Source organism: Anopheles arabiensis, chromosome 2 (assembly GCF_016920715.1).
Source record: "Anopheles arabiensis isolate DONGOLA chromosome 2, AaraD3, whole genome shotgun sequence".
Taxonomy (NCBI): domain Eukaryota; kingdom Metazoa; phylum Arthropoda; class Insecta; order Diptera; family Culicidae; genus Anopheles; species Anopheles arabiensis.
This window is the reverse complement of record NC_053517.1, coordinates 22,150,656-22,175,191: the sequence shown is the minus strand read 5'-3', so window position 1 is coordinate 22,175,191 and position 24,536 is coordinate 22,150,656. Positions and strand designations below refer to the sequence as shown.

General features: G+C 52.0%; 2 protein-coding genes across 5 annotated transcripts; one reads left to right on the top strand and one right to left on the bottom strand.

Annotated features, from left to right (window-relative positions):
* Positions 1-891: 891 nt before the first annotated feature.
* Positions 892-20,444, top strand: LOC120893975 (putative epidermal cell surface receptor). 4 transcript variants are annotated; one of them, XM_040296241.1, is made up of 10 exons: positions 892-1,379; positions 9,848-10,459; positions 11,711-12,519; positions 14,769-14,976; positions 16,028-16,909; positions 17,167-17,856; positions 18,149-19,043; positions 19,134-19,309; positions 19,540-19,764; positions 19,852-20,444. In XM_040296241.1, exons 2-10 carry the CDS (start codon positions 10,345-10,347, stop codon positions 19,857-19,859), a joined length of 4,008 nt encoding a protein of 1,335 aa, XP_040152175.1. In that variant the 5' UTR covers positions 892-1,379; positions 9,848-10,344; the 3' UTR covers positions 19,860-20,444. The 4 variants fall into 4 exon arrangements, with proteins under 4 accessions (XP_040152175.1, XP_040152172.1, XP_040152176.1 ...); XM_040296238.1 differs by having other exon boundaries at positions 17,167-17,949; XM_040296239.1 differs by lacking the exon at positions 892-1,379 and adding an exon at positions 9,191-9,248 and having other exon boundaries at positions 17,167-17,949.
* LOC120893976 (DNA helicase MCM8-like) lies at positions 19,870-23,157 on the bottom strand. The gene is made up of 3 exons (XM_040296243.1): positions 22,806-23,157; positions 21,039-22,724; positions 19,870-20,967 (listed from the first exon to the last, which is right to left on the bottom strand). The coding sequence occupies exons 1-3, from the start codon at positions 23,113-23,115 to the stop codon at positions 20,459-20,461; spliced, it is 2,505 nt and encodes an 834-aa protein (XP_040152177.1). The 5' UTR covers positions 23,116-23,157; the 3' UTR covers positions 19,870-20,458.
* Between the last annotated feature and the right edge of the window lie 1,379 nt (positions 23,158-24,536).

Genomic DNA, 24,536 nt, shown 5'->3' with positions numbered 1-24,536 from the left:
TGTGATACAATTATGTATCACTGTATTCCGCGGCGGAATAGAAAATTATTTCGGGCCAACGGAAGTAGCACGTCAGAATAGAAATACGTCTCAACTGAGATGAATTGTGCAGCTCACATCGCAAAGTGACTTGGTAAACCCTGTATCTTGTGCTCACTATTGTGAAATCTTGTGTTTTAGTTCGTAAGAAGAAATTAAGAATGTTGTTGTGAAGGTTTGCAATTATATAAAATAAATCGTGTCTTAAAATTTGTTAAAAACAGTTATGGATTTATGTAACCAGCTATGAAACGGTCACATAGAGCGCCGCAACAAATTGAGATTAAAATATAAAGAACCTACTTTCCGACTTGCTGGTCAACCATCAAAGCAACGTTACAAATTCTATATTCTAAAGCAATAAACATGTTACTTTAATATTGTCACGCACTGTTGTTAGAAATTTTCTCCATCGACCGACAGCGCCATCTATGAGATTTGACGGAACTATCACGCCCAAAGCTTTGTTTTATGCTCGCACTCTCAGCGTACGATGCAACAGGTCCCACATGCTGCAATGTGCAACATATTTATGCTCTTTTTTTCTTACCCTCTCTATACACTCTATTTCGCTTTCTGTCCGCTCTCTTTCTCCCTCTTTCTCGCTACGGTTTCATTCCCTTCCGCCATACATCCCATCCCGCAAATAATAGCCCATCATTGCCCGTCTCGTTCGCACCACGCCAAATGGAATCAAAACCGGTTCCGGCACGAGCCACCCCACCCGCACCGCACCAGCAATTTGACGCAACAACACAACAACCCCCGTCACACGCATTAAACGCGAACCGCTTGAAGCGTTTTGGGACCGTGTGGCCGCCGCCGCCGCGGTGGAAAAAGCTCGCCAGATGAGATTTGATCGCCGTTCGCGTCGGACGTGTGACGATCGTTGCGCGCGTACCTCGTGCTATTTAAGCCGTCCCGTGTGCGTTAGAGACGATCTGTGTGTGATTTCTTTTTCTTCTTTCTTCTGTTGAATACTGTCGCTAATTGGTGCTTCGTGTCTCTCTGTCTAGCTTACAATAAAGAGAGAGAGAGTGTGTGTGTGTGCGTGAGTCACTGAGTGTCTGGGTGTGTGTGTGTTTGTGCGTGTGCTCAGTGTAGATCCTTAACTGAACCGTCTGCAATTTTCTGCCCCAATGCACCACGTGTCTTAAGGGGTGGATGTTTCCTCCCTACTGCTCCTTCTTCCGTATGCTGCCGCTACCCTTCGTGCCACGACGAAAGAAAGAGAAACCAGAAAGAAAGCATTAGAACGGAGCGAAAGCGGCCACACGACACACGCCAGTTAAGCGATCCGGCCCAGCATCGGTGGAAAAAAAAGGAAAGAAACAAAAAAGGTAAGGACCGACTGTTGCCACACCAAGCTTTTGTGTGCGAAGAAAGCGCCAATGCCTTTACCGGTTCGGTTTGGAGCTTGCGTGTGTAAGTCTGTGTGTGTTGTGTGTATGTGTGTATGTGTTTCAGTTAAAAAATGGCACGGGGATTAAAGCCAAAGCCGTTCAAACGTTACGAGCTTTTCGCATCCCCAGCGTCGATTTGTTGTAACCTTTTCGAAGGTAAACACAGTGGGGCGAGTCTTAAGATCGGAACGGTTTACAGCCTGCCGGTGCTTTCTTTGGGAGCGATTGCTCGTGCTCGTGGTACGTGTTTTGTGCATAGATAGTCTTCCTCTTGGTGCTTGGAGGCAAGCGTCAACCAGCAGCATGAAAAAGCCAGTGAATGAGTGTGAGAAATTGGACATTAAATCATCGTCTTGTTAAGCCAGGGAAGGTCGCAAACCTGCACTCTGAGGTGGCTGGCATAGCGAAATAAAAAAAACACTCCAAAAGCACCATCGATGTGGTGAGTGCTGGTGGTGAATGGTGGTGGTGGTGACGCGTCTATTCACTTTCTTCCACCCGGCCGATCAACCGCGGTACAGTGTTCAATTTCACCTGAAACCCCCGACAGCGACAAGCCATTTTGAAAACGTTTTTTCCACCTATCTCCTCCTCTCTCCCACTCGTTGTCCGTTTTCTCGCTGTCCGGGCTGAGTGTTTTCCCTCCCAAACGGGGCAGCGGGTTTCACTTGCTTGACCATTAGACCGATCGGTTTTCTCATTGGCAGCGCGTTTTCTCTTATCACGATCACGACCAAGAGCGGTACCAGTTTAACACCCTTCTTCCCGTTTTGTTTGCCCATGCCAACAGTCTGTGTGTGTGTGTGTGTGTGAAGATGAGCTTAAGCTCCGTGGTTGAGAGAGGAAAAAAAGCCAATGTAAGAAAAACACCTGGGAGCGGTTTTCCCTTCGGCACGCTTGACAAGGCCACGGGGCGACGGTAGCGATCACTTTTCTCCACCCCTCATAAACTGGTCACACGGGCTGCCGACCAGTGGAGCGCATATTTATTGATGGTTTTAATGTTTTCATCGCCGCCCAATAGCCCCCCCGGCCTCCGGCACCGAGCAACAGTGTGCCACTTAATGAGACGCGCACAGCACGACACTTTCCCCCATCGGTTTTCACCACTGCGAAGTCTGTTTTTTGAAAACTGAACATTTTAATTCGAAACCATTTTTCCCTCAAACAGACTGCTTATCTAATATTGTTTAACACAAAGCTTATCCCGCTACACACTAACAAAGGAAAACTGCATTTTTTGTTGCACTAAAAGGAACCATTTTGCCCCACTCCGCCCAACACGTGCCAGCAAATCGAAAGCAAAGACGGGGCCGGTAATGGTTGCCGGCTAATGAACGGCGCAATTCATGTAACCGGGCCGGCCGTTGTCGTGTTGTCGGGGGCAGTTACGCGCCTACTACTAATTTGCTGCTTTTGGCACGGCGTTTGGTACGCATGAGTTACGCCGACGAGCGGCTTGGCTGTGGCTTGGATTTGTTTGGCGGTCCCGCAAATGTTTGGTAGACCAATTGATTAGCCGTTTTGCGGGCCTCGACCCCCCTCCTGCCAGCCGGGGGGGCACAGACGGTCAGACAGTGTTTGCCGAGCTGAAGCACTCTCTCGGCCGTGCTGCAACGGTCATGATAATACGGTCCTATTGAAGCACAAAATCCACTCCACTTCTAAACGACGATTGAGATGATCCAACGCGCTTCTTAGCACTGCCCGGATGTGAGTCAGACCGAGCCAGTACCGGAGTGGAGCCGGTCACAAGCACGCTAATAATAATAAAAAAATACACACACACACACACACACACACACTCACAGAACGCGACAAATCAACGCCGGAAACGCGTCAACGGGAATGCTGGAAATGCCCGACCCGACTGGACAGCGACAGCGAATACAAAATCCGCGTCACGTCAGCTTCGCGTCACGGGCCGGGGCATCAAATTGAATAAAATTATTTAAGACTGCGCGCCACCACAGAACAAAACGTGTGACATTTCTCTCTCTCTCCCATACTACCTCTCTTTAGCTCTTCATTCGTTGAGCGGCGGACGTTTTGTTTAAAGTGGTCAAATGATGCGGATGCTGAAGATCGGAGCAGATGGGCGATAAACAATTGCCTAAATTAATTAATTGATGCGCTTTTCGCGTTCGGGCTGCTTCGGAAGTGATGGAAAATGGCGGTTCCGCTTTGGTCACCGTGCTTTGTGTGCCGGCACTTCCGCATTTGCTGATTTGTTAGTGTGCGCGCGTGTGCAAGGGACAAAGGGCGCGATCATGGACGCAACCCGGTCAGTCAGGCTTTCTTATGGGGGTCAGGGTTTAGTTTCGGTGGATGATGACGCACCATCGGCTTTGTGACCTCAGCTCGCAAAAGATTCGAATGAAACATGCCAACTGAGCCTGAGAGAAACTAAAACTCCGTCCCGAGAAGATTGAATGGATTTTGTTTTTTTGGTGAGGTGAAATTCTAGACCTGCTCCTCACAGAGCTGGTGGAAAGGGCAACTCATCATCAACATTCCATCGTTCCCATGTAGAGGCGTTTGTTAACACAACTCCGTGCATCATTTGTTACCCCACGCTGCTTAATAATGCTTTGCCACGGAGATAATCATATGATAGATAAAGTTTTGGAAAACAACACAGATATGGTCAGAAAATATATGATTCAGCTCGTTCACCAACGGAGGAATGAGCAACGGGGCGAGCAAACAAAACAAACATGCAGCCAATCCTGCCAGCCACAGACACCTTGGCCAGCGAGCGATGAAAACGTGCAGCTAGAAAAAGGGCCTTCCCTTTTCGTGGCCTGCCGCACGCTCAAGTCTCTCGCACGGAGCAACGCGGCGGCTGCGCTTAGAACCACCCGAACCAACCCCTGACCCGGCTGTGTTGACCGATTTCCTTCGGCCCTCAAGAAGCCTCAAGATCGCTCCAGCGCTCGGTCATAAAATGCCCATGCCCAAAGGCTCAGATGCCCGGACCTTTTGCCCGGTTTCAAAACCGGTTTTGCGCGTCGCGAGCAAGGAAAAGGGGAAGCAAAAAGGGATGCTGCGGCAGAAGCAGGGGAAGGGGAGCGGCATTTCGCTTTAATTTCCAGCGTGTGCTGTGCTGTTTGTTTGTCAGAGACCGGAGACCAGAATCTGTGCTTTCTTTCCTTCTTTTAGTGCGCTTTCTATCCTCCTCTTATTCGATTGCGTGATGTGTTTTTTTTACGTGTTCCTTTTGCGTTCGGTTCATCCCTTTTGAGCAAGTGACCCTGCTGTTGCTGCTGTTGCTTCATTCTCGTGCTTTCCTGCTCTTTCTGACGCATGACGTTCGCGTGCTTTCGGCTCGTCTGGCGGCCATTCAGCGTCCCAGTGGTGGAAGAATCCGGGGCGCGGGCAGCGAGGAGGGTGAGATTTTCTTGGTGCCTTCACCTGCCTGGGTGCGAGAATGTAAACCCCAGGGCCAAGGGCCGATTCGGTGCTGGGTGTTGATGAGACGACGGGAAGGTGCGAACGTTAAATTTTCAAAAAGAAACACCCCAATCGGCACGGGATGGAATGTGTGTGTGTATGTTTGAGTGACCATCCCGCCAGGGCAGGGGTACCTTCCATCTCATCCCCATTTGTCACGGGCACAGGGTGGACGCACACACACACACACACCGGCGACCGTGATGCATTATGCATCATCTTCGTTCGAGTTAAGAATGCGCCCGCGTGGAGTACAATGTGGAAGTGATGTCACTGTTGGCCACTCTACGTTAAGAAGGGGGAAAATCCCAACACACCGCACTTGAGTCGAGTGTTTGTGTGCGTCTGCGTAGGAATGTGTAGGAATGTTAATGAAATTTGCACCTCCCAGCGTGGCAGCCCCAAGCGAAAGACATCTGTTTGCGAAAGCATAAATCAAATCTGTTGCGCCGGCTAGTTTTTTTTGTGTAAGATGAAACGATAATGTCATTCGTTTGCTCACCCAGACCGGAACTTTCGATGAGAAAAAGAGACATGGTGAGAGAAAGCGAGAGAGAGGAAGGGCAACAGACACAGAGGTAATACAATCATTTTTATACCCGCCGGAGTGTACACCGGAGGGAGAAATTCCAAAAGGCCTAACCCCTGGCACCGGAAACGGAAGGCAAACGCACACACACACACACACAGTGACAGAGAAGACTCACTTTCTCTTTCGTCACCAAGCGAGCAGGCTGCGTCAGCCCAAACATTTGACCAACTGTCCAACAGTACCCTGTTGTCTGTGGTGAAGCAATACAGGCTGAGTAAGATTGTGTGCGATGTTAATTTGCATACAAACAAGCAATAGCCGCAGAAGCAGCTCAAGGCTGGCAGCACATTTGAAGTGATTTGTTCACTCACACACACACACAGACACAGAACTCGTCCCGGACAAATACGGATGTTGAGGCAAACGGCCCTCGGGAGCTGGATTTGGGTGCTCGCGCGGGCCAAATAAAGCGAACCGCATTGATGATTCAACCTTTTCCGGCGGGGATGGGCGCATGAAGGTTTAGTCCGAGGCCAGTCATAACCATTCCGTCATATGTAGAGCTTGGATGTGGATAATTGCACGGGCAGGATATATAGATAGGTACGTGAGCGTGCGGCTGGCCATAAATCAATTACGTTCGTCCGTTGTGATTGATGCAGATTAGGTGGGCAATGAAAAAATAGGATGTTATAAAGCGATCAAAAAGAGACTGTAATGTCTGGAATATATTAATGTCTACAGCTTTGAATTATGTAGAATATTCACTAATTAAGAGAAGAGATGATGGTACAAGAAACGAACCCCTAGTGAGCTTTCAATTAAGAATAATTTGCTCAAAAATACACTCTTTTTTTGAACCAGCTTTAAAGCGAGTTAAAGAAGACTTCAAAGCCCATTTCGGTACGTAACAATGTTACCCATTAGCACGCCATTAGCAGCGCACGCCAAAACGTTCTCCTATTACACCATTGGCCGGTCGAGTTGGTTAAAAATCTACATCCCACCTCAATTGACCAAAAAACGAAACAAAAAATAACACATAATGCCCTCTGCAACACACTGCCGCCACACATTACATGCGACTTACATGAACCGGATCGGACCATGAGCCACAAGACTGTCCGTGCAACCGGTGCAACCGTTGCGGTGTTGCGTTAGATAACGACATGCATCGCCATCGGCCCGGCATCGGCTCCATTCGATGCAAAGTATACCTGGGGGTGGCTGGAAAAACCATTCTTCCCTTTCCTCGACCCTTCCCACCAACAGGCGGAAAAGTCGGCGGAACATTTGCTGCCACCGAAAAAAAAAACAACAAACGTCCAGCACACGCAAGTCACAAGGCTGGAACATGGTTCACTTTTCACTTTTCTTTTTCTCGCCTCTCTCACTCTCGGTGTACGTACGTGTGAGTGTCGGAGAGTGTCCAATTCCGGGGGCAGCTTTCGTAACGACTCGCCAACCCCGTTCGGGTGGGTTTTGTGGACCAATTTTTGCCTGCCTGCCTGCCCCGCCGTCGTTAATCCACTTTCCATTGCTGTGTGGTAATATGTTCGCCTTTCCTTTTGCCGGCAATCGCACTGCGCTCGCATTGATACCGCAGTACCGGGAGCCCGAGATCAAGTTTCTAACCCTCAAGAGTGCGTGGTTGCATTTGGAGAAAACACCAGATCACTCTCACAATCACGGCACAAAATCGTTTTTATTGTGATCGATTTCAATCACGGCAGGCAAATGGGAGCTAAATTTCATTCCAGCTGCACCTTTCAATTGGTTTGCGCGGACATTTTGCTTTCCCCCGAACCGAAAGGGAAGCGCACAGTTGATAAATGTGTAATGCTTTTTTCCACACTCCTTTAATGAACGGTTACGGGTTTTTTCTGATCCCTCCCCAATGCTGACACCACGGGCTGAAAAGTGCACTAATTATAGCGGAAACACTTGGAAGGAAACGATCATTTCCCCGGGCTCGAAATTCCCCCGAAAACAATAATGCCTAGCGGACAAACCGAAAAGCAATCGCACGATGCTGTTTACGCTTTTGTGCCATCGTTAACAACGTCCCTGTGAAACGATCGCGACCGACGCTGATCGTGAGTTTTCCCATCGACGCTCGGCTGCGTTTTGGAAAATCGACATCCATAATAGTGAAGCGGGCTTGGTAATTTATGATTCTAACGGTCCTGGCTAACCTTCAGCGACGCTAATGCCCGTCACTGCATGCTTGTCATCGAAAGCAGGAAAAAACCCGTTCCAGCACAACCACCACGTAATGATGGCCGACCAGAGACACTAATTTCCCTGTCCGGTTTTGCTCATCCCCGGGGCCCGGGACGACAATCTATCGCTCGGTGTGCAGTACCGATGATGCCAGTGCAAGTGTATGGATGGCTTTTGTCGACATTTGCAACCGCGCTAAATGTCAGCATCGAGCACCTGAGACTGGACTGAACACAAAACCCCGCGCGATGCACTTTCCGCCGTTTGTGCGCTGTTATGCTTCAAGGGTAGAAATACTTTCGAGGCATATCGATCGTTCTGATGCTGGAGCCTTCACGTGCCGTCGTGGGTTTCTACAATTCTATGCACGAGTTATTGGGTCATTGTCAGCCGATTGAGGATTGCCTTTATAATGTCAACGAGAGTGCGATAATGAGTGTGTGTGTGTGTTTCTGTCGAGGGTGGCCAACAAATAGCAAACAAAAAAGGTCCCAACTAGATGAATTTTCTTTCTTGTGCAGTTGTTTTGCCCCCAAATGGCCACATTATCTCTTTGCAAATTGCGATAAAACGGTGCGCGGTGAAAATGATATGGAAATGGAACCAAATTAAACCAAACACAGCAAAACACTTCGCCCGACCTTCGGCACCGTAACAAAAGACTTCAATGCGCAAGAATGAGACGAACCTGGCCCCGTCTGGTAAAAGGCATTGCCAGTGCATAGCTAAACATGATTTCTTCACCACTTACCGCAGTCTTCTGTATTCTTGTCTATTCCCCACCCCTCCCCCCCCCTGTCCACTGTACCGGTTCTTCTTCTTGCCCAGGCACAAGAGTAAAGGGGTATTATGTGCAAATGAGCGATAAATCAATGACGCTTCAATCAGCCCCCGCGCAAGCGGGGGGATAGGATTGCTTTGCCGTTTTGCTATTTCCTTTTGCTCTCCGGCTAGGCGCATCATCCATCCGCCTGACCTGAATACATTGTTTACCGTATTGCGTGGGCGTCCAGCTCCCCTCACACTCCCCTTCCCTTTCCCTTTGTAGACGAAGAAGAGAAGGGTAAAAAAACACCCGAAACGCCACCCAGCCAAGTAGCGCGCAAATGGCATGCAAATAATTGCAACCGAACACCGATTGCGCAACCACCGATCGCGGCTAGGCGCCGTCTACCGCGTAACCGATCGCATACAAACACACAGAAACACGTACACACATGAGCACAGTGATTGATAGTGCATTACTCATCGAATTCTCTCATAAATCTCGCATTTCGCACTATTGGAGCTTCGTCGTCCAAGCAAGATTGGCCCCAACAGTTGCCTCATCGGCGGTGTGTTTTTATTTCCGCACTGTACCTCACCCGGGGTTTCCCAAACCTTGCCGTGCCGTGTGACGCGTGCGTGTTGACGATGATGACCCTGGCGCAGGAGCAGGCCCCAGTGACGCATCGACACTTATATCCTGCGTTACACCGTTAAGGGGGAGGGATGAGCTATTGCTTTTAATTTTTACACCTCTCCACGCTGTGTCAGTTATGGTTCATCGACGAGACGCACAACACAACTCGAGACTCGGTTCGGTTCGAGCCCAAAAGGTAGGCTCGAGGTTTGGTTTTTTGTTGTGCCGTGCAAATTGTAGTGTGACGTGGCAAACGGCTTTTTGGTTGTTTTTTTTTACCTTTTTGCTTGCAATGCTCCTTCCGGAATCGTGCAAAATCATCTTACCTTGGGCGTGAAAGTGAAACTGCGAACTTTATGACGCTGCGTTGAGTCAGTGGGGGATTTGAGGTTTAAGTTTACTTCCGTTTTCCCGTGCTCCAATGTTTATCGCCTCGAGCCAGAGCGAGCCTTTCGATCACGTAAATCTCTGACAAGCTTGTCAACCGAACGGATTTGAAGGCAATTTGAAACCAAAAATTTAAATTGGCATTCACCAAAAAAAAAAAGCATAAAAATGAAAACAATCAACTCATGAGACAGCTTTGAAAGGGAAAACAATATCCCAGCAGCAGCAGTAGCAGCAGTAGAAGAATAATGGCCCGCAAGTCATTACGACAGCATTCATTACGCGCCGGTTTTTTTTTTCCTATTCCGAAGCAAAGTGTGCTTTTATGTTTCATGAAGCTGTCGGGGAAAAATACTTTTCTTAATTTAAAATGTTTCTTTCTTTCTTTCTTTTTATGATCACCCACAGGACCACAAAAGCTGACGAACACTGCAGCAGTTGAAAGTGTGTTTAACCCGAAGGGCGACTCATCCAGTGAGCTCATCCACAATGGAAGAAATGACAATCGTGTGTCCCAACGGTAGCCTGTGAAAAATTAATCAGTGTGAGTGGCGGTGGAGGTGTGAGAAAATCTGGTGCGTCGAGTGGCCGGCGAGTGCGTGAGAAAAGGGAAATTAGTGGCCCAGGTGTGTGGCCTGAATGTGTCTGACCGCTCAAGGCGCCGTCCAGTCGGGTCCAGTGCAATCGATCGAATGATCGAACCCGTGAACCAGTGATTCGTTATCGTGGATCGTTACAACAGTGTTTGAAGTGTGTGTGCCCAGTGAACTAGAAATATTCTCCCCTTCCCCCTCTCGTTCCCTTCAATGCTAGTGCGAAGAAGCCTCAATAGCAGTGATTATTCAAACCGTGTAAAGTCGTGACAAAGTGTGCATTGGTTAGTGGTGCAAGGCGCCGAGCTTAAAATGGTTCGAAAGAAGACGTCCAAAATGGACACAGCCAAGGGTCGACTGGTGCTACTAGCAGCAGCAGCAGTATGCTTGATGTTCTGCTGGCCAGCCCTGGCACAGGACGCGGAAGGTAGGTGTTGATGGAGGATAGTAAGGAAGTTCTACGTCCCCGCAAAGCATTCATCAGGAAACGCACATTAAACAACGAACAAACTTCAAAACTCAATCAAACAGGGGATGGAACGCAAATAAACCGACACATTCAAATCATTAACACTGCGGGAAATTAACGAACAGAAGAAACAAAACAACAACAGCAAACCCAGGGCCCCTTCCCTTTCCCTTTAACGGTTTCGGGGAGGCAGGGTACGGTTCAATCTAATGATCAATCAAATCAAATTACATCCCTCATCGATGTGTTTGTGCGTTTGTTTTTTTCTCTTCATCTTCTTTAATACACATCCTACCCTGTTACTCCTTTGCCTCTTTACGCGCTCCATCGTTCACGCATGGGGCAACAAACCCCACCAAGAATCCCTTGCCACGCGGCCAAACATTTTCGTTTGTCTTGATTTGTGTTTGTGTGTGATCCAAATTTAAACTGAATTGCGGCATTGCAGGGCACACACACAGCGGGCAGTCACAGTACCCAGGTAACCCTGGGAAATGATGTCTCTTTTCCTTTTTACCCTTTTGTTGCCTATAAAGCAGTAGAAGAAGAAGCAGCTAATTACCATTCCAGTTCGTGATTCGAGGGGCAAAATTGGTATGAAACGATTGAAGATCGCTGTTGACTCATGTGGACGGATGGATGGTTGTGTAAATATGTTGCCCTTTTTTATTGGTGATTTTTGTAAATAAGTTTCTTGTTGTTTGCTTCCAAGCCACCACAAACGTCCTTCAATCTTTTGGCTGGTAAACAAGTGAAGCAGCTCAAGATCAAGCACGCGAAGTAAACAAACGCTTAGGTTGGTGTTGTTGGTTAGGCTTGCAATCCTAAATTGGAAGCCAATTCCAATAGTTGTTGCACGGTTTAATGAAGCCATCATGCACCGACAGCCACTAGAAAGCGGGCCAATATCAAAGGGAAAGTCCAGCCTGTATCGAATATGGTTTGGGCTGCAGGTTAGGGAGAGGCGCTGGTGACGTACCATCATAGCGCATTCTTCGCGCACGACGACTTAGCGTTAGTGTTGGCGATACCGCCTTTACCCTTGCTGCACCGGACGCATAGCCTGCAATGACAGATTAGGTAAACTGTATCGAAACCTGCCACCAGCGTGTGTGTGCAAACGGGAATGTAGGACAGCACACCAGCACATCTTCCGTGCCGATCATTCCCGTGTCTAATGAAGGGTTTTGTGTGTTTCGCTTTCCACAGCTCCAACCACGACGTCAGCAGGCAGTGACGAGCTCGCCCCGGCTGCTACCAGCACGATCGCCAACACGATAGAGCCCTCCGAACCGACGACGGCCGGATCGCCGCTCGAGGTACTGCCACTAGCGACGAACCCGCCGACTGCCGATAGTGGCGAATCCATCGCGACCGATCAACCGGCACAAGCGGATGGCACAACAACCACGCAGCAAGCGCCCATCGACACGTCAGCCCCGTCTACCGAAGGTACAACGGCGCAGCCGGACACGAGCACATCGCCCGAGGTCAAGACCGAGCAACAAAACCCGGATAGGACCACCACAACAACAACAACAACAATCGCACCCACGACGGTGTCAGATGTTTCCACCGCACCACCGACAGCGGCCGCCCCGAAACCGGTTATTCTGCACGTGAAATCGCCCGAGGAGGAGGCGAACGATCGGGCGGGCGACCGGCCGCCCTCGATTCTGAACCACTTCCTGCCGAGCGGCGAAAGCTCGTCCGAGGAGCTGCTCAAGATGAGCGATGTCCGCGCGTCGGCGGAGGTGCGCGGCCGGGCGATCAGCTTCGGGCCGGCCGAACCGATCAATTTCGTTACCGCACCGAATCTGGTCACCACGGTGCCGCCGCCGGGACGGGCACCGGCAGCCGACCAGAGCACGAAACCGCCCGCGTTCGATGACCTCAGCGATGTGAGCATGGAGTCGACGGATGGGACGGAACCGGGGCTGGAGCCGGCCGACGGAAAGTCGATGGAAATGGCGATGATGACACCGGGAGAGTGTATATTCAATGGCATCGAGTACAAGGTAGGCGGGAAAGGGAAGTGCTAGATGGAGGCGATCACGGCTGGGTGGCTTTCTAATGGCCAGCCAGTTTGATCGTTTGTTTGCTCGGGTGGAGGTGTAATGCCCCGATGCTTAACTAAGCGTTGAAAGTGGCTCACCGGGGAGGGGCTGGTGATCGTTGTTTGGATAGAACCAAACACACACACACGCACAACCAGCAGTGACGCAGTGCAGAGGACGGATGTTATGAAAGTTCGGCACGACAGACAGCAACAGCAAGATTTAATGAGTTCCTTTCTGGCAATGCGCGTGACATTTCAAATCGATTGCTTAACACGCCGATTTAAATAAAGTGCTCAGACACGCATTGCAACACTGCAGCGCACTCCAATGCACCCTTTGACCTCAAATAAAACGGGAGCACCTTGAAGCACTGCTGCAGCTGCGTACGTAGGTGCGCGAAACCTTCACCCATTCGCGCGGTGACACATATTTGAAGGAATGCACGCAATCAGTGTCAGCCCTATCCGGCCTGCTCGGCTAAGCTGCACCAACATGAGCTGCCAGCATAGTTACGGTGTTGTGGCGTGCGTGCTTGCCGTGCTTTAGTTTAATGCTTCGCCACGCATACGCTTGCCATTGCATCTGAAGCTGCACAGTAGGCGCTACCTTACGCAACGCTAGAGACGATGGTTTGAGGGTGCGCACATCCGCGAACAATCTTGCGAATAAATGGAACGCAAACGCGGCGATCCCAAGGCGGGGGTACATTGGAGCAATTGTGCGCTTACACACACAAAGTGGGTCACATTAGCGCCGGGGCATAATCTGTGGCCTACTGGTGCGCGTACCTTCGCCGCCACAAACCAGAGCACCAAAGGGCGCGATGAGTACGCGATGAATGTGTGCGCAGGTGGCTGTCCTTGAACTCGTCTAATCGTAGTGTGCGCCGTAGAGGCGTCTGTCGCTGTCTTGAACTTAGTGTGCGGGACCCGCAAGAGTCGTAGTTCAGCAACGGTTTGTAGAAGGTAGACCCGAGGGTTTTGGTTTTTAGTTAATACCGCTTCGGACGTCAACTTTCGTCATGGAACGGTGCGCCGAAACAATCGAAATTCGAAACACAACCTGATTTAGCAGCCAGGTGTTGGGTAGATTAGTTGCCTGTTCTAACCTCGGGCCAGGGAGCTATCAATTTCAACGTAGCTTCATTCCCCAACGAGGGCATTAAAAGGCTTAGCACAGCTAGGAACAAAACCAGCTAGAGAAGTTCAGGGTGTTATGTAAAGCAAATGAGTTGGTAGTTCGCAATGCCTATAGGAATTACAGGAAATAACGCTTGAACATCGTGCACACAAAGTCCCAACGGATGAGTCTTTGCTACGAAAATCTTGCTTTCAAAACATCACTTTTAACCTTAGACCATGCCCTGGAGAGCCTGGAATTTCGTGCGCTTCTCCAAGAGTCTGCAAATGTTGCTCAATTTCGTCATGCTTCGTCTGGCTGGCTGTACCCTTAACCTTACGCTGTCCACCACCGCCACGCTGAGGTACATACCGTGAGAATGCAAACGGATCGATTTTTCATTACCTTTTTGACTGGTGGACTTACCTCTCCGTCATTAGATTAGTATTGCACCACGTTCCCATGCCGAGTGGACTTTAAACGGGTTTGATGTCATCATTCCAGCTCGAGTTTGAGGGCAATGGGAACTCCAGAGACCGCAAGATCGCAGAACAAATATTCAAAGTTGGCCCCCCGAGGCAACCATTAGATGCGCCGTGGTTTTTTCCAAAAAAAACCCCAACCAATTGGTTGCCGTTCTATACACTGGCACTGGTTCGTTCAGTTCAGTGCGGCTGCTCACAAACGCTCACCTGCAAACCACGGCACGACCAAGCATGAAGAAGCACTTAACCTACATTCGATCGCTTTTCGTCGTCGCTTTTTTTGTTTGTCGATCGCACTGAATGGTGATCGCTTTTTGTCAACGCGTGGGACTACTTGGCTTTCGGTGTGCCCCCTTTTGCCGATCGCTCCCAGCAGAAACGTCCTCCCCATCTTTGTTTGTCCCAACTGTCCCAACGTTGTCCAATCCGCTCTCATGCAGCGGGCGATCTCGCTCTCTTCTCGCCTAAAGACTCTAAATGTTCGAAAACTCCACAAACAACTATCACTTTCTGGTCGGCGATCGAACGCGATCGCTCCGTGGTTTGGTGGGTTTTTACTCGAGAGCGGTTGTAAGATCTTGCTACGTTTCTTTCACTTCACAGACGAACGCCACCGTGGACAAGGATTGTGACGAGCGGTGCCACTGCGAGGAGGACGGCAAATGGCGATGCGAGCCGCGCTGCGGCCGGCCATTCATCAAGCGGGGCAAGACGGCACTCGGCGCCGGCTGCTACGAGAATCCGTCCAAGACGGACGACTGCTGCGCCACGCTGATCTGCCCGTCCGAGCGGCTCACCGATGGACGTGTCGGTAAGTTATCGTTGGGCGCATCGATGTAATTACATCGGCTTGAATTGTAGTTCATGTAGCAAGGGAGAGAGAGAGCGAAAGAAGCCACCCCAGGTACGATGGCGCAACCGGTCTCAAAGGTGTTGGCCACGTACACGGAAATCGAAGATCAGATGCGATCCGATCGAGTCGCAAGTCGCGCGTGCTGCACCACGAACGCGATTATGCGACCGACGGAGATGGTGGTTTTGCAGCACGCAAAAAGCGAAATGCGAGCTTACGTCACTCGGGCGCCGGTGTGGCTTTCCCGCACTTCCTGGTCAAGCAAGCTGGACGAGAAACTGGGTCTTCACTGGCGAACGTTTTGCATATTGCGCGATTGCGCGATTCCACACGCACGTTGGTTCGGACTCCCATTCGGACTGAAGTTGGACAAAATTGATAGCAAAGCGAAACTGGGTCCGAAGGGTTCCTGTACATTTTGGAACTTGTTCCAGTGGGTTGGATCAACCAGAATCGTCCGGAATCGTCCAGACCCCGAAATCATCGAGTAGAAATTAAAAAAAAACACAGAATGTATCTAAACATTGCGACTTGGTACAATCCAGAATTTCCAGATGATTCCGGAAGATTCGGATGGTTCTCGACCATCGACGACTTTGGACGGTTCCGGACGATTCCAGACGATTCCTACGGTTTCAGATGACACCCACGGTTGCGGATGATTCTGTAAGATTCCGAGCAATACGAATAATTCCCACGGTTCCAGACAGTTCCAGATGGTTCCGGACGATTGCAGACGATTTCGAACGGTTCCAACGGTTTCGAATGATTCCAGACGATTTCCACTGTTCCGGACGATTCCAGACGGTTCCGCCGGTCCCGACGATTCCGAACGATTTTCACTAATACTAAAAATACCGTTGGTTTCGGATGATTCCGAACGGTTTTAAGCGGTTTTGGACGATTCCGACGATACCGACGGTTCCGAACGAACTCATCTCTAATGTCAAACTCACCTCGTAACTTACATCTTCTCTTTTTTCCTCTTTTCCTCACCACACGCACAAAGAACCAACGCCCGTATCGGAGGAACCGACCACAACCATCCCCACCACCACCACGGCTCGGGCGATCGTGACGAGCTGCATCTACAAGAACCGTTCGTACGGCATCAACGAGCGGATGGAGGTGGGCTGCGAGCAGATCTGCACCTGCACCAGCGACGGCGAGATGGAATGTGCGCCACGGTGCGCCCCGCTCAATGCGACCCGCTCGGAACAGTGCGTGGTGCTGCCGGATCCGCACGATCCGTGCTGCAAGCGCGAGTTCTGCGACGTCACGCTGGACGATCACGAGCAGAACAGTGGCGTCATGATGATGATGGCACCGGCCTCCTCCTCCTCCTCGCCGTCCACGACGGCCGCCGGTCCGGCGGAGCAGGCCGACAACTCGGCCCAACCGGCGGGCTGCGAGTTCAAGGGACGCCCGTACCGGCTGCACGACCAGTTCCACGACGAATGTAACGCGCTCTGCCTGTGCACCGAGGCCGGCGTCCACTGTGCCAAGATCGAGTGCCCGTCCGAGTTCGGGCTGGACGTGCTCGATCCGCACTGCCTCAAGTGGGGCCCGGAACCGGCCACCTTCCGCGCGATCGCACCCCGCTGCTGCCCGGAGCGGATGCGCTGCATCGACAACGGGACGTGCGAGTACAAGGGCCAGTTCTTCGACAACTGGTCGGACATACCGAGCAATCTGACGGGGTGCGAGCAGCACTGCTACTGCGACACGGGTATCGTCGAGTGCCGGCCGGCCTGCCCGCCCGTACCGGCCGCCCCACCCTCCCATCTGCCCTGTGGCTCGCGGAACGCCCGGCTGATGCCGATCCCGGGCGAAGAGTGCTGCAAGCACTGGGCCTGCACCCCGCACGCGGACAATAATGGCATCGCAAGCGGTAAGTTAAACACGACAACAGGGTCAAGCGGTTTGTTTGTGGAGTGCTTCTATCCTCTATTCCACTGTCTTTACACCCCGGAATGTGTGTACGTGTGTCTGTGTGTGTGTTTGTGTCCTCTCTACACACTTTCACTCCCTCCCGACACGATTGTGATCATGCCACACACCGCACCATTGCGCTCATTGTACCACTGCACCCTTTGCGCTGCATTCATTCGCCAACCCATCAACCAACACCATCGTTTGCATTTGCAGGGAACGACGTGCTGAAGCCATTGCTGATGCCGGGAACGATCATCAATCAGTTCCTGCCGACGAAACCGCCCAAGGACAAGGAGCAGCCGGCGGCCGCACCGTTCTACCCGACGCTCGACGGCAAACCGCCCAAGGTGCCGCAGGAGAAACCGCACAAAAAGTACACCAAAGAGGACGGTCCCGCCACCACCACGCCCAGCAAGAAGGACCACTTTAACAACATCTTTGCCGGCACGCGCCCGGTCGACGAGCCGGCGGACGACGGGAAGTACGATTACGGCAGCTACGAGGAAGGCATGAAGCCGGCCACGCTCGGCGTACAGCGGCCCGGGCCGCCCGGTTACTACGGCCCCGAGCTAAAGCCCCACTACGGCGGTGAGTTTAACCCGTACCTGCACCCTGCACTGGCCGGCGCTAGTGGCAACGTACCGCAGCCGGGCGGACAACCACCCCAGGGCCCGCAGCTCGATAAGCAGCTGCTAAGCGTGCTCGGCCCGAACGGTCCCGGCAGCCTTCCGCCGAACATACGCATCGAGCAGCTGCTGCAGCACATACACTCGCAAGATCCGAACCAGCTGGCGGCACCCGCCGGGCATGGTCTACTGCACGGCCAGAACGTGCCACCGTACCAGCCACAGCTTCCGGCACCGCCCGCCACCACCGGCAATGGCATCAACTACAACCAGTACGGTACGGATCCGCACGCACCACCGCACGTGGAGCTTGGTATTGCACCGCACGAACACTCACCACCATTACTACCACCATCCGCACCGGCACCAGGTTCATACGCATATTTACTTTACCCATCCAACGCACCCGTTCTGTCGCTAACCCGCCCGTTTTATCACTTCCTTCTACTAACTGCGCTTTTTCGGGTTTTTGGGACGCTCTTCTTCCCAACTCTCTTGTTCCTACTCCAGACACTCCTTTTCCGTGGCACACTAACTCACACCAACCGATTCGTTTCCTTCTCATGCAGGTCCAGGTGGACACGCCGGTGGGTTAGCTTTCTCCGGGCTGCAGGTTGACCTGAAGGTGCTCGCGCTGGACGCGATCGATCCCAACACGGTGCGCGTCATCTTTCTCGTGCCGCAGGTGTACGTCGGGCTGCACGGGCGGGTCGAGCTGCGGTACACGCGCACCCGCAACAACGACACCAGCACCTGGCAGTCACAGGTGTTCGCCCCGCCGGACGATCTTATTGCGACGCCCCAGCTCGAGTTCGAGCTGCCCGGCCTGAACGCCAACACGGAGTATCGCGTCAAGATCACGCTCATCCTGCGCGACGTCAACTCGCAACCGTCTAGTCAGGTGTACACGGTCCGCACACCGTCGGATCGTGTCATTACGCCACCGTCGATCGGTATCGGTACCGGCCACTTCCCGCACATGAGCCATCCGACCAACTTCCTGAAGGAGATCATACAGGATCCGGAGCTGCGGGCGGCGGAGGTGAACTCGACCTGGGCGAAGATCGCCTGGCGCAAGCTGGACGACGAAGAGCTGGACTACGTGGACGGGATACAGCTGCGGTACCGGGAGATCGACAGTATCGTGTACCACGCGACGCCGCTCATCCATCGGGCGCTGAGCGAGTACACGGTGGAGGGTTTGCAGCCGCAGACGCGCTACGAGGTGGGCATCTTCTTCATTCCCTTCCCGGGGCATGGGGAGGAGGTGCGGGCCGGAGAGATGCTGCCGATCACGACGGCCGAGCGGGTGGACGTGTACGGGTTCGAGGTGGTGGTGAACGCGAGCAAGATAAAGGCGACCAGCGTGGAGGTTAGCTGGTCCGGTGTGCCCTACCCGGAGGACAAGTACATCAACATCTACCGGGCGATCTACCAGAGTGACAGTGGGAAGGAAGATTCAAGGTATGGAGGGAGAGGGGGCAGAGAGGTTGAACTTTGACTTTTGGGAACTGGCGGAGTTGCTCACTCTTCTTTCCCCGTTCCATTTTGCAGTGTATTTAAGGTCGCCAAACACGACTCCACGACGGGGACGCTCATTGCGGACCTGAAGCCGGGCACCCGGTATCGGCTGTGGCTTGAGATGTACCTCACGAACGGTAGCATTAAGAAGAGCAACGTAGTCAATTTCATCACCAAACCCGGCGGTCCTGCCGTGCCCGGAAAGACAGGTTCGTAGGTTCGCACAGTGAAGTTTTTTTCGGAATCGATTGGAGCTAGCTCCAAAGTTTTCTAGAATCGATTCCGGCATCAGTTTTCGAAATCGGCTGCGGAATCGGCCTCGAAATTGGCTTCGGAATCGGATCCGAAATAGATTCTGGAATAGGCTCCGCAATTGGTTTCGGAATCAGTTCCGGATTCAAAATCGCTTACTGAAACGAATTCTTCTCGTATTTCGCAGATAAACTGGCAGCTGCCGGTGCGGCCGGTGCCGTGAATGGAGACTACTACGGGCCACTGGTGGTCGTCGCCGTCATTGCAGCGCTGGCCGTAATGTCCACGCTAATACTGCTGCTGATACTGACGAGGCGTCGGGTGCAGAGTGCTACGATAACGCCACCGAGGAAGAACGATGCGGCGTACGACAATCCCAGCTACAAGGTCGAAATTCAACAGGAAACGATGAGTAAGTGCACCTTGCCGGGATGAGGTCGAATTTTCAATCGATCTAATGGGCTTTCTCTCCCCCTCTCTCTCTCTCTCTCTCATGCAGATCTATGATTCGAACGTGTCTTGCTTTGATGGTCACTCTAGCAGCCGGCTGCCATCCCGGAAGAGGCTGTTCGTTAAACCACATCCGTACCAGCGAACTGCTGCCAAGCGCTATCGCGAATCGGGTTTCTTTATTTATTACACTGTCCATCGATGTGAGACAAACGACGAAATTATCCGCTTTCCCGCTTCCGCAGCCCCGATCGTCCCGTGTGTACATAGTAGAAAGATAATCCGTCCCTCAAGCTCAGCTGCGGGAACAACAACTGTCTCACGAAACGCCTTCCGCCTTTAGCACAATTACGATCCCATCGTCTTCACCTTCCTCCTACTATGTGTAGCCATAGCCTGTATAGAGATAAGTATCGTGTAGTGTGTATTGAAATCGATGAAAACGAATCCCGCAATGAAGAAGAATCGTTCGAACGCGAAAGATTGTAAATAGAGATGTTAATCGAACCGGGTCCATCTGTAGCCCCCTCGAATCGATCACACCTACGACTGTTTGAGGAACAATCAACTATGCTCTCCAAGCGCAACTGGGGGGGAGTGTACTCTGTACAGAAATAAAGTTTACTCGTCATTTTAACAAAAGCACTGGTTGCTCCTCATTCGATGATAAACTTGTAACAATCGCGTCCCTTCTTTAGTAGAAAGCCCTGAATGTTCATCGTGTCGATCAGCTCGTTACAGTTGGCCACAATGCCACCGGCCGCCATCGCTTGCCGCAGCTCGGCCATCGTGTACAGCGTCGTGCCGGTCACGGCCGAGCGGGACGCAAGCACACGGGCAAACTTGCGCACCATCGACGTTTTGCTGGTGCCGCTACCGTTCGTCAGGCGGGTAAACTGTAGATCACCCTCGTCCGTGCTGAACACGTCCAGCATGCTCTGCCGCAGGATGGCCAACACATCGCGCACGTGGGCCACCGTTGCTTCCGGCGAGAGGTCAATCTTTGCGCGGGCCTGCGTTAGCCGTATCAAACCCTCCAGCTGCCGGGTGGTGACCGGTATCATGTCCATATGGTTGTGGGCCCGCCGCAGCTCGACGAAGAACTCGCGCAGTTCCTCGGCCGCCTTAGCCGTCAGCTTTGGTTGCACGTTTTTGCGGGCGTATCCTGTGCAAAAAGGGGGCAGAAGGTCATTATTTCTCTCACAGATATTTACCTTATACAGTAATTCAGCTCACCGATGTACTTTTGAACGATTTCCGGTGGCAACAGGTCCATCTGTTCGCCCGGCGCTAACCGTAACCGCTCTTCCAGCGGCGGCTCCCCTTCCTCCTCGTACGAGCAGTGGCCCGACGCGTCAAAGAACGGATGGGACGGCTGCGGTTGCAGGTGGGACGAGCCGGCCTTGGCCAAACCGTGCACCTTCTGGATGTGGGCGGTAAGCAGATTGTCCGTCCGCTCGTTCGACCGATCGAGCAGAATGAACACCAGATCGAACCGCGAAAGCAGGGCCGGATGTAGCTTCAAGTTTTCCGACACCGTTTTCGCCTTGTTGTAGTGGCCACCGGCTGGGTTGGCCGCGGCCAGTACCGTCGTCCGGGCCGGCACGGTGCAGATGACGCCCGCCTTGGCCACGCTGACCGACCGCTGCTCCATCACCTCCAGCAGCCCGCTGTGGCCGGACATCTTGTCGAACTCGTCGATGCAGCAGACGCCCTGGTCGGCCAGCACCAGCGCACCCGCCTCGAGCGACGCCCCGACACCCTTCTCCGTGCGCACCGTCACGGTGAGGCCCACGTTGGAGGAGTTCGTGCCGCACACGAAAATCCCGCGCGGTGACACATTGGCACAGCTTTGCAGTATTTGACTTTTCCCAATGCCCGGATCGCCCACCACGAGCACGTGTATCTCGGCACGGGTACGCGCGGTATTGGCCATCCCACCGAACAGCCCGAGCAGCAGACCCGCCTTCACGATCTCATGCCCATAGATCGTGGGACAGAGCGATTGGACCAGCAGCCGGAAGGGCGACGGTTCCGCCTTGATCAGCCGTATCGCTTCCATGTCCAGCTCGGTAAACTCCGCCAGCCGGTTCCAGTTGGCCAGCACGTTCTTGTTGCTGCGCACGTACACCGCCTGCAGGTACGCTTTGAACATACTGGCCTTTCCCGCGCCGTCCGATCCGTCCTGCGACCGGGCCTTCAGTATGCCGGTCACGGTGACATCGTCCCCCGGGCACACACTGTCCACCAGTTCGTGCGTGAGCTCGATCTCGATGTTCTTGGCCGCACTGCCCGCCACGGTCCGCGAGCCCTGGGTTGTTTCCTGTAGCCGTAGCGTCTGGTACGCCTCCATGCGGGTGAAGGCGGACTGCTGCAGCAGCACGAAATGGCCGCGCGCTTTGCACCCACTGTGGCACGAGGTGGGCGTGGTGTAGATTCCATCCTTCTGCTGAACCGCCTGCTCGCTGCCACACTGCGCACAGCGGAAGGCACACCAGGTGTTCATGATTTGGGTCGCGCCGGCACGAATGATCGTACCGCGGACGGATACCAGCTTGCCCATGCTGCTCACTTTGATCGACGAAATGGATACCTCCGGGCCGTAACCGACGATCCGGGGCCGAATCGTTTGCAGACACAGCTTTGCGTCGCTCTGCGTACTGCCGGTTGGCTGCTGGCTCATTAGCGTGTGGTGCATTGCCAGCCCGATGCAGGCAAGCGTGTGCTCCGGGCTGTCCGTCAGATCCTGTCGCAGCGTGGACCATTGCGTGCGGAGCTGCTGATCGTTGTCGCATGCATCTAGCTTTAGCTCGAACCAGCAGGTTGCTTTCACCTGCGGAAGATCGTACAGGTCGGCAAAGTCGCCGTAATGCTTCTGCATGGCGCGCACACGATGGACCGTCTTCGAACTGGATGAATAATCTGTAACAAAAACGGGAAAAGGAAGGTGAGCACCGTACGTTGCCGGGAAAGGAACCCATAACCATTCCCCCTCCCACGTACCTTCATTGGGAAAGTATATCTTCCATGCAACGTATTCACAGCCGCTGTTTCGTAAGCTCGTCGAAAAGCAGGTGGCTTGGGTGGGTGGTCCCGATCCGGAAGAACTATCGGCCGACGACGATGGCAGTGCAAAACCTACCGGCTTTTCTCTGGGCACATAGGCCTGGTGCCGGTAGCCACGATAGTTGCCTCTCCAATTGCCACGCCAGCCTCCTCGAGCACCGCGAGAAGAGCCACCGCGACGATTCGATGAGCCTGCATTGTTCGTTGTATTTTGTGTCGGATTACCACCGGTCGGATTTTCCGCCATCGGAGAGCGCGCGATTTGTTTCAAATGCGACCAAACAACAACAACAACAAACGGCCGTCAACACGTATCCAGTGTGGCCAGATTTTTCTGGCGGTTTTCGGTAGGAGCGTCAATATTTTATCGGTAGTTTTCGGTAGGAGTTTCAATTTGTATCGAAAGTTTTCGGTATACAACAATTATCCGCAGTACGCGATACTCGATATACGCGAATTTGCAGTACGCGATTCCTCTAAATTTTACAGCTCCATGTGTTTTTTGCAAATATTTTAATTTTTTTAAATATTTTTGCTCTTTTTGAATTTCCTTAATGTTCTTAATGCATTTTGCATCAAAATTGTGCAAAAGATACCTATTTTATAACAAAAAACTTTAATGCAAAACTCTGTGGCGATATTTTTCAACCCTCGAACCGGTAGTGTAAACTATTTTTCCATAGGAATCCGCTATACGCGAAAACTCGAGATACGCTATTGCGCTCGGTCCCGTACGATAGCGTATATCGGATAATGACTGTATTTGATGTGTTAAGCGGAGGAGGAGGGGGGGGGGGAATAGCTTATCTGCGCTAGAAAATACACCATTTTTTATTTAAAGAAGATGCATCAGATGAGGTCCATATCGGTCACACGAATGAAGCTTTAGGGGCGCCACAAAAGTGGTCCCTAATTTTTTAAAGAGATACGCAACACGCTTTGCGAACTACGTTTTGGTAGAATTCGATTTATTTTTTTCTTTTAAGCCGCGGAACGGTGAGTTCGGGAGAGACGCAAAAATTAGTGTTGTTTGTTCGAGAGTTGCCGGAGAAGAATTGTTGGGTAAGCCGGACGGATATGCGCGTGTCGGTGTGGAAACGTTTAGGACGAGAGAGCGTGTATGGAGCAAGCCACCGTTTTTATAGCTGCGGTGCAGCATGCTACCACTGTTTGTCCTGCTCTAGCTTTGTGTGCAGTCCCTGCCTAACTAGCCCGTTAAACATTTTCTGTCGGTAGTTCTAGGTGTGCGCACCAGATGGCGTTCTGGTCGCTACAAAGCATTTCTGAATTGTCGATCTGAAAACTGTACTAGGGATTCTCAGCCAACGAAGGATTGAGATGCACATTTCCTTTGGAGCGGTGGTGATTCCCTTTTCTCGGGGTTCCACGCGACCTTTCCGGACCTGCCGCAGTGGCAGTTCTTGTTCCTCTGGTTCTTGTCTCTAGTAATTTCCACATTTCATATGGAGTTCACTGCATTAAATCATTTAGGAAATGGCTTTTAGACTTTTCGGTCAGTATTCTGAAAAAATCTGTGATTTTCGGTAGGATAAATGAAGAATCGATAGTTTTAGGTGTCGTAATCGTCACACATTTTAATTATTTATTCGGCTTTTTTTATTCAATTTCTTTTTTTTTTTATTGTATCACGCTCAATCGATCTCTTTG

Excerpts from the sequence above, each read along its gene's own strand:
- LOC120893975 (XM_040296238.1), top strand. The coding sequence starts at position 10,345 with ATGGTTCGAAAGAAGACGTCCAAAATGGACACAGCCAAGGGTCGACTG. Across the intron at positions 10,460-11,710 it reads CCTGGCACAGGACGCGGAAG|CTCCAACCACGACGTCAGCA; the intron begins GTAGGTGTTGAT and ends CGCTTTCCACAG. Across the intron at positions 17,950-18,148 it reads ACCATCCGCACCGGCACCAG|GTCCAGGTGGACACGCCGGT; the intron begins GTTCATACGCAT and ends CTTCTCATGCAG.
- LOC120893976 (XM_040296243.1), bottom strand. The coding sequence starts at position 23,115 with ATGGCGGAAAATCCGACCGGTGGTAATCCGACACAAAATACAACGAAC. Across the intron at positions 22,725-22,805 it reads GATATACTTTCCCAATGAAG|ATTATTCATCCAGTTCGAAG; the intron begins GTACGTGGGAGG and ends TTTTTGTTACAG. Across the intron at positions 20,968-21,038 it reads AATCGTTCAAAAGTACATCG|GATACGCCCGCAAAAACGTG; the intron begins GTGAGCTGAATT and ends CTTTTTGCACAG.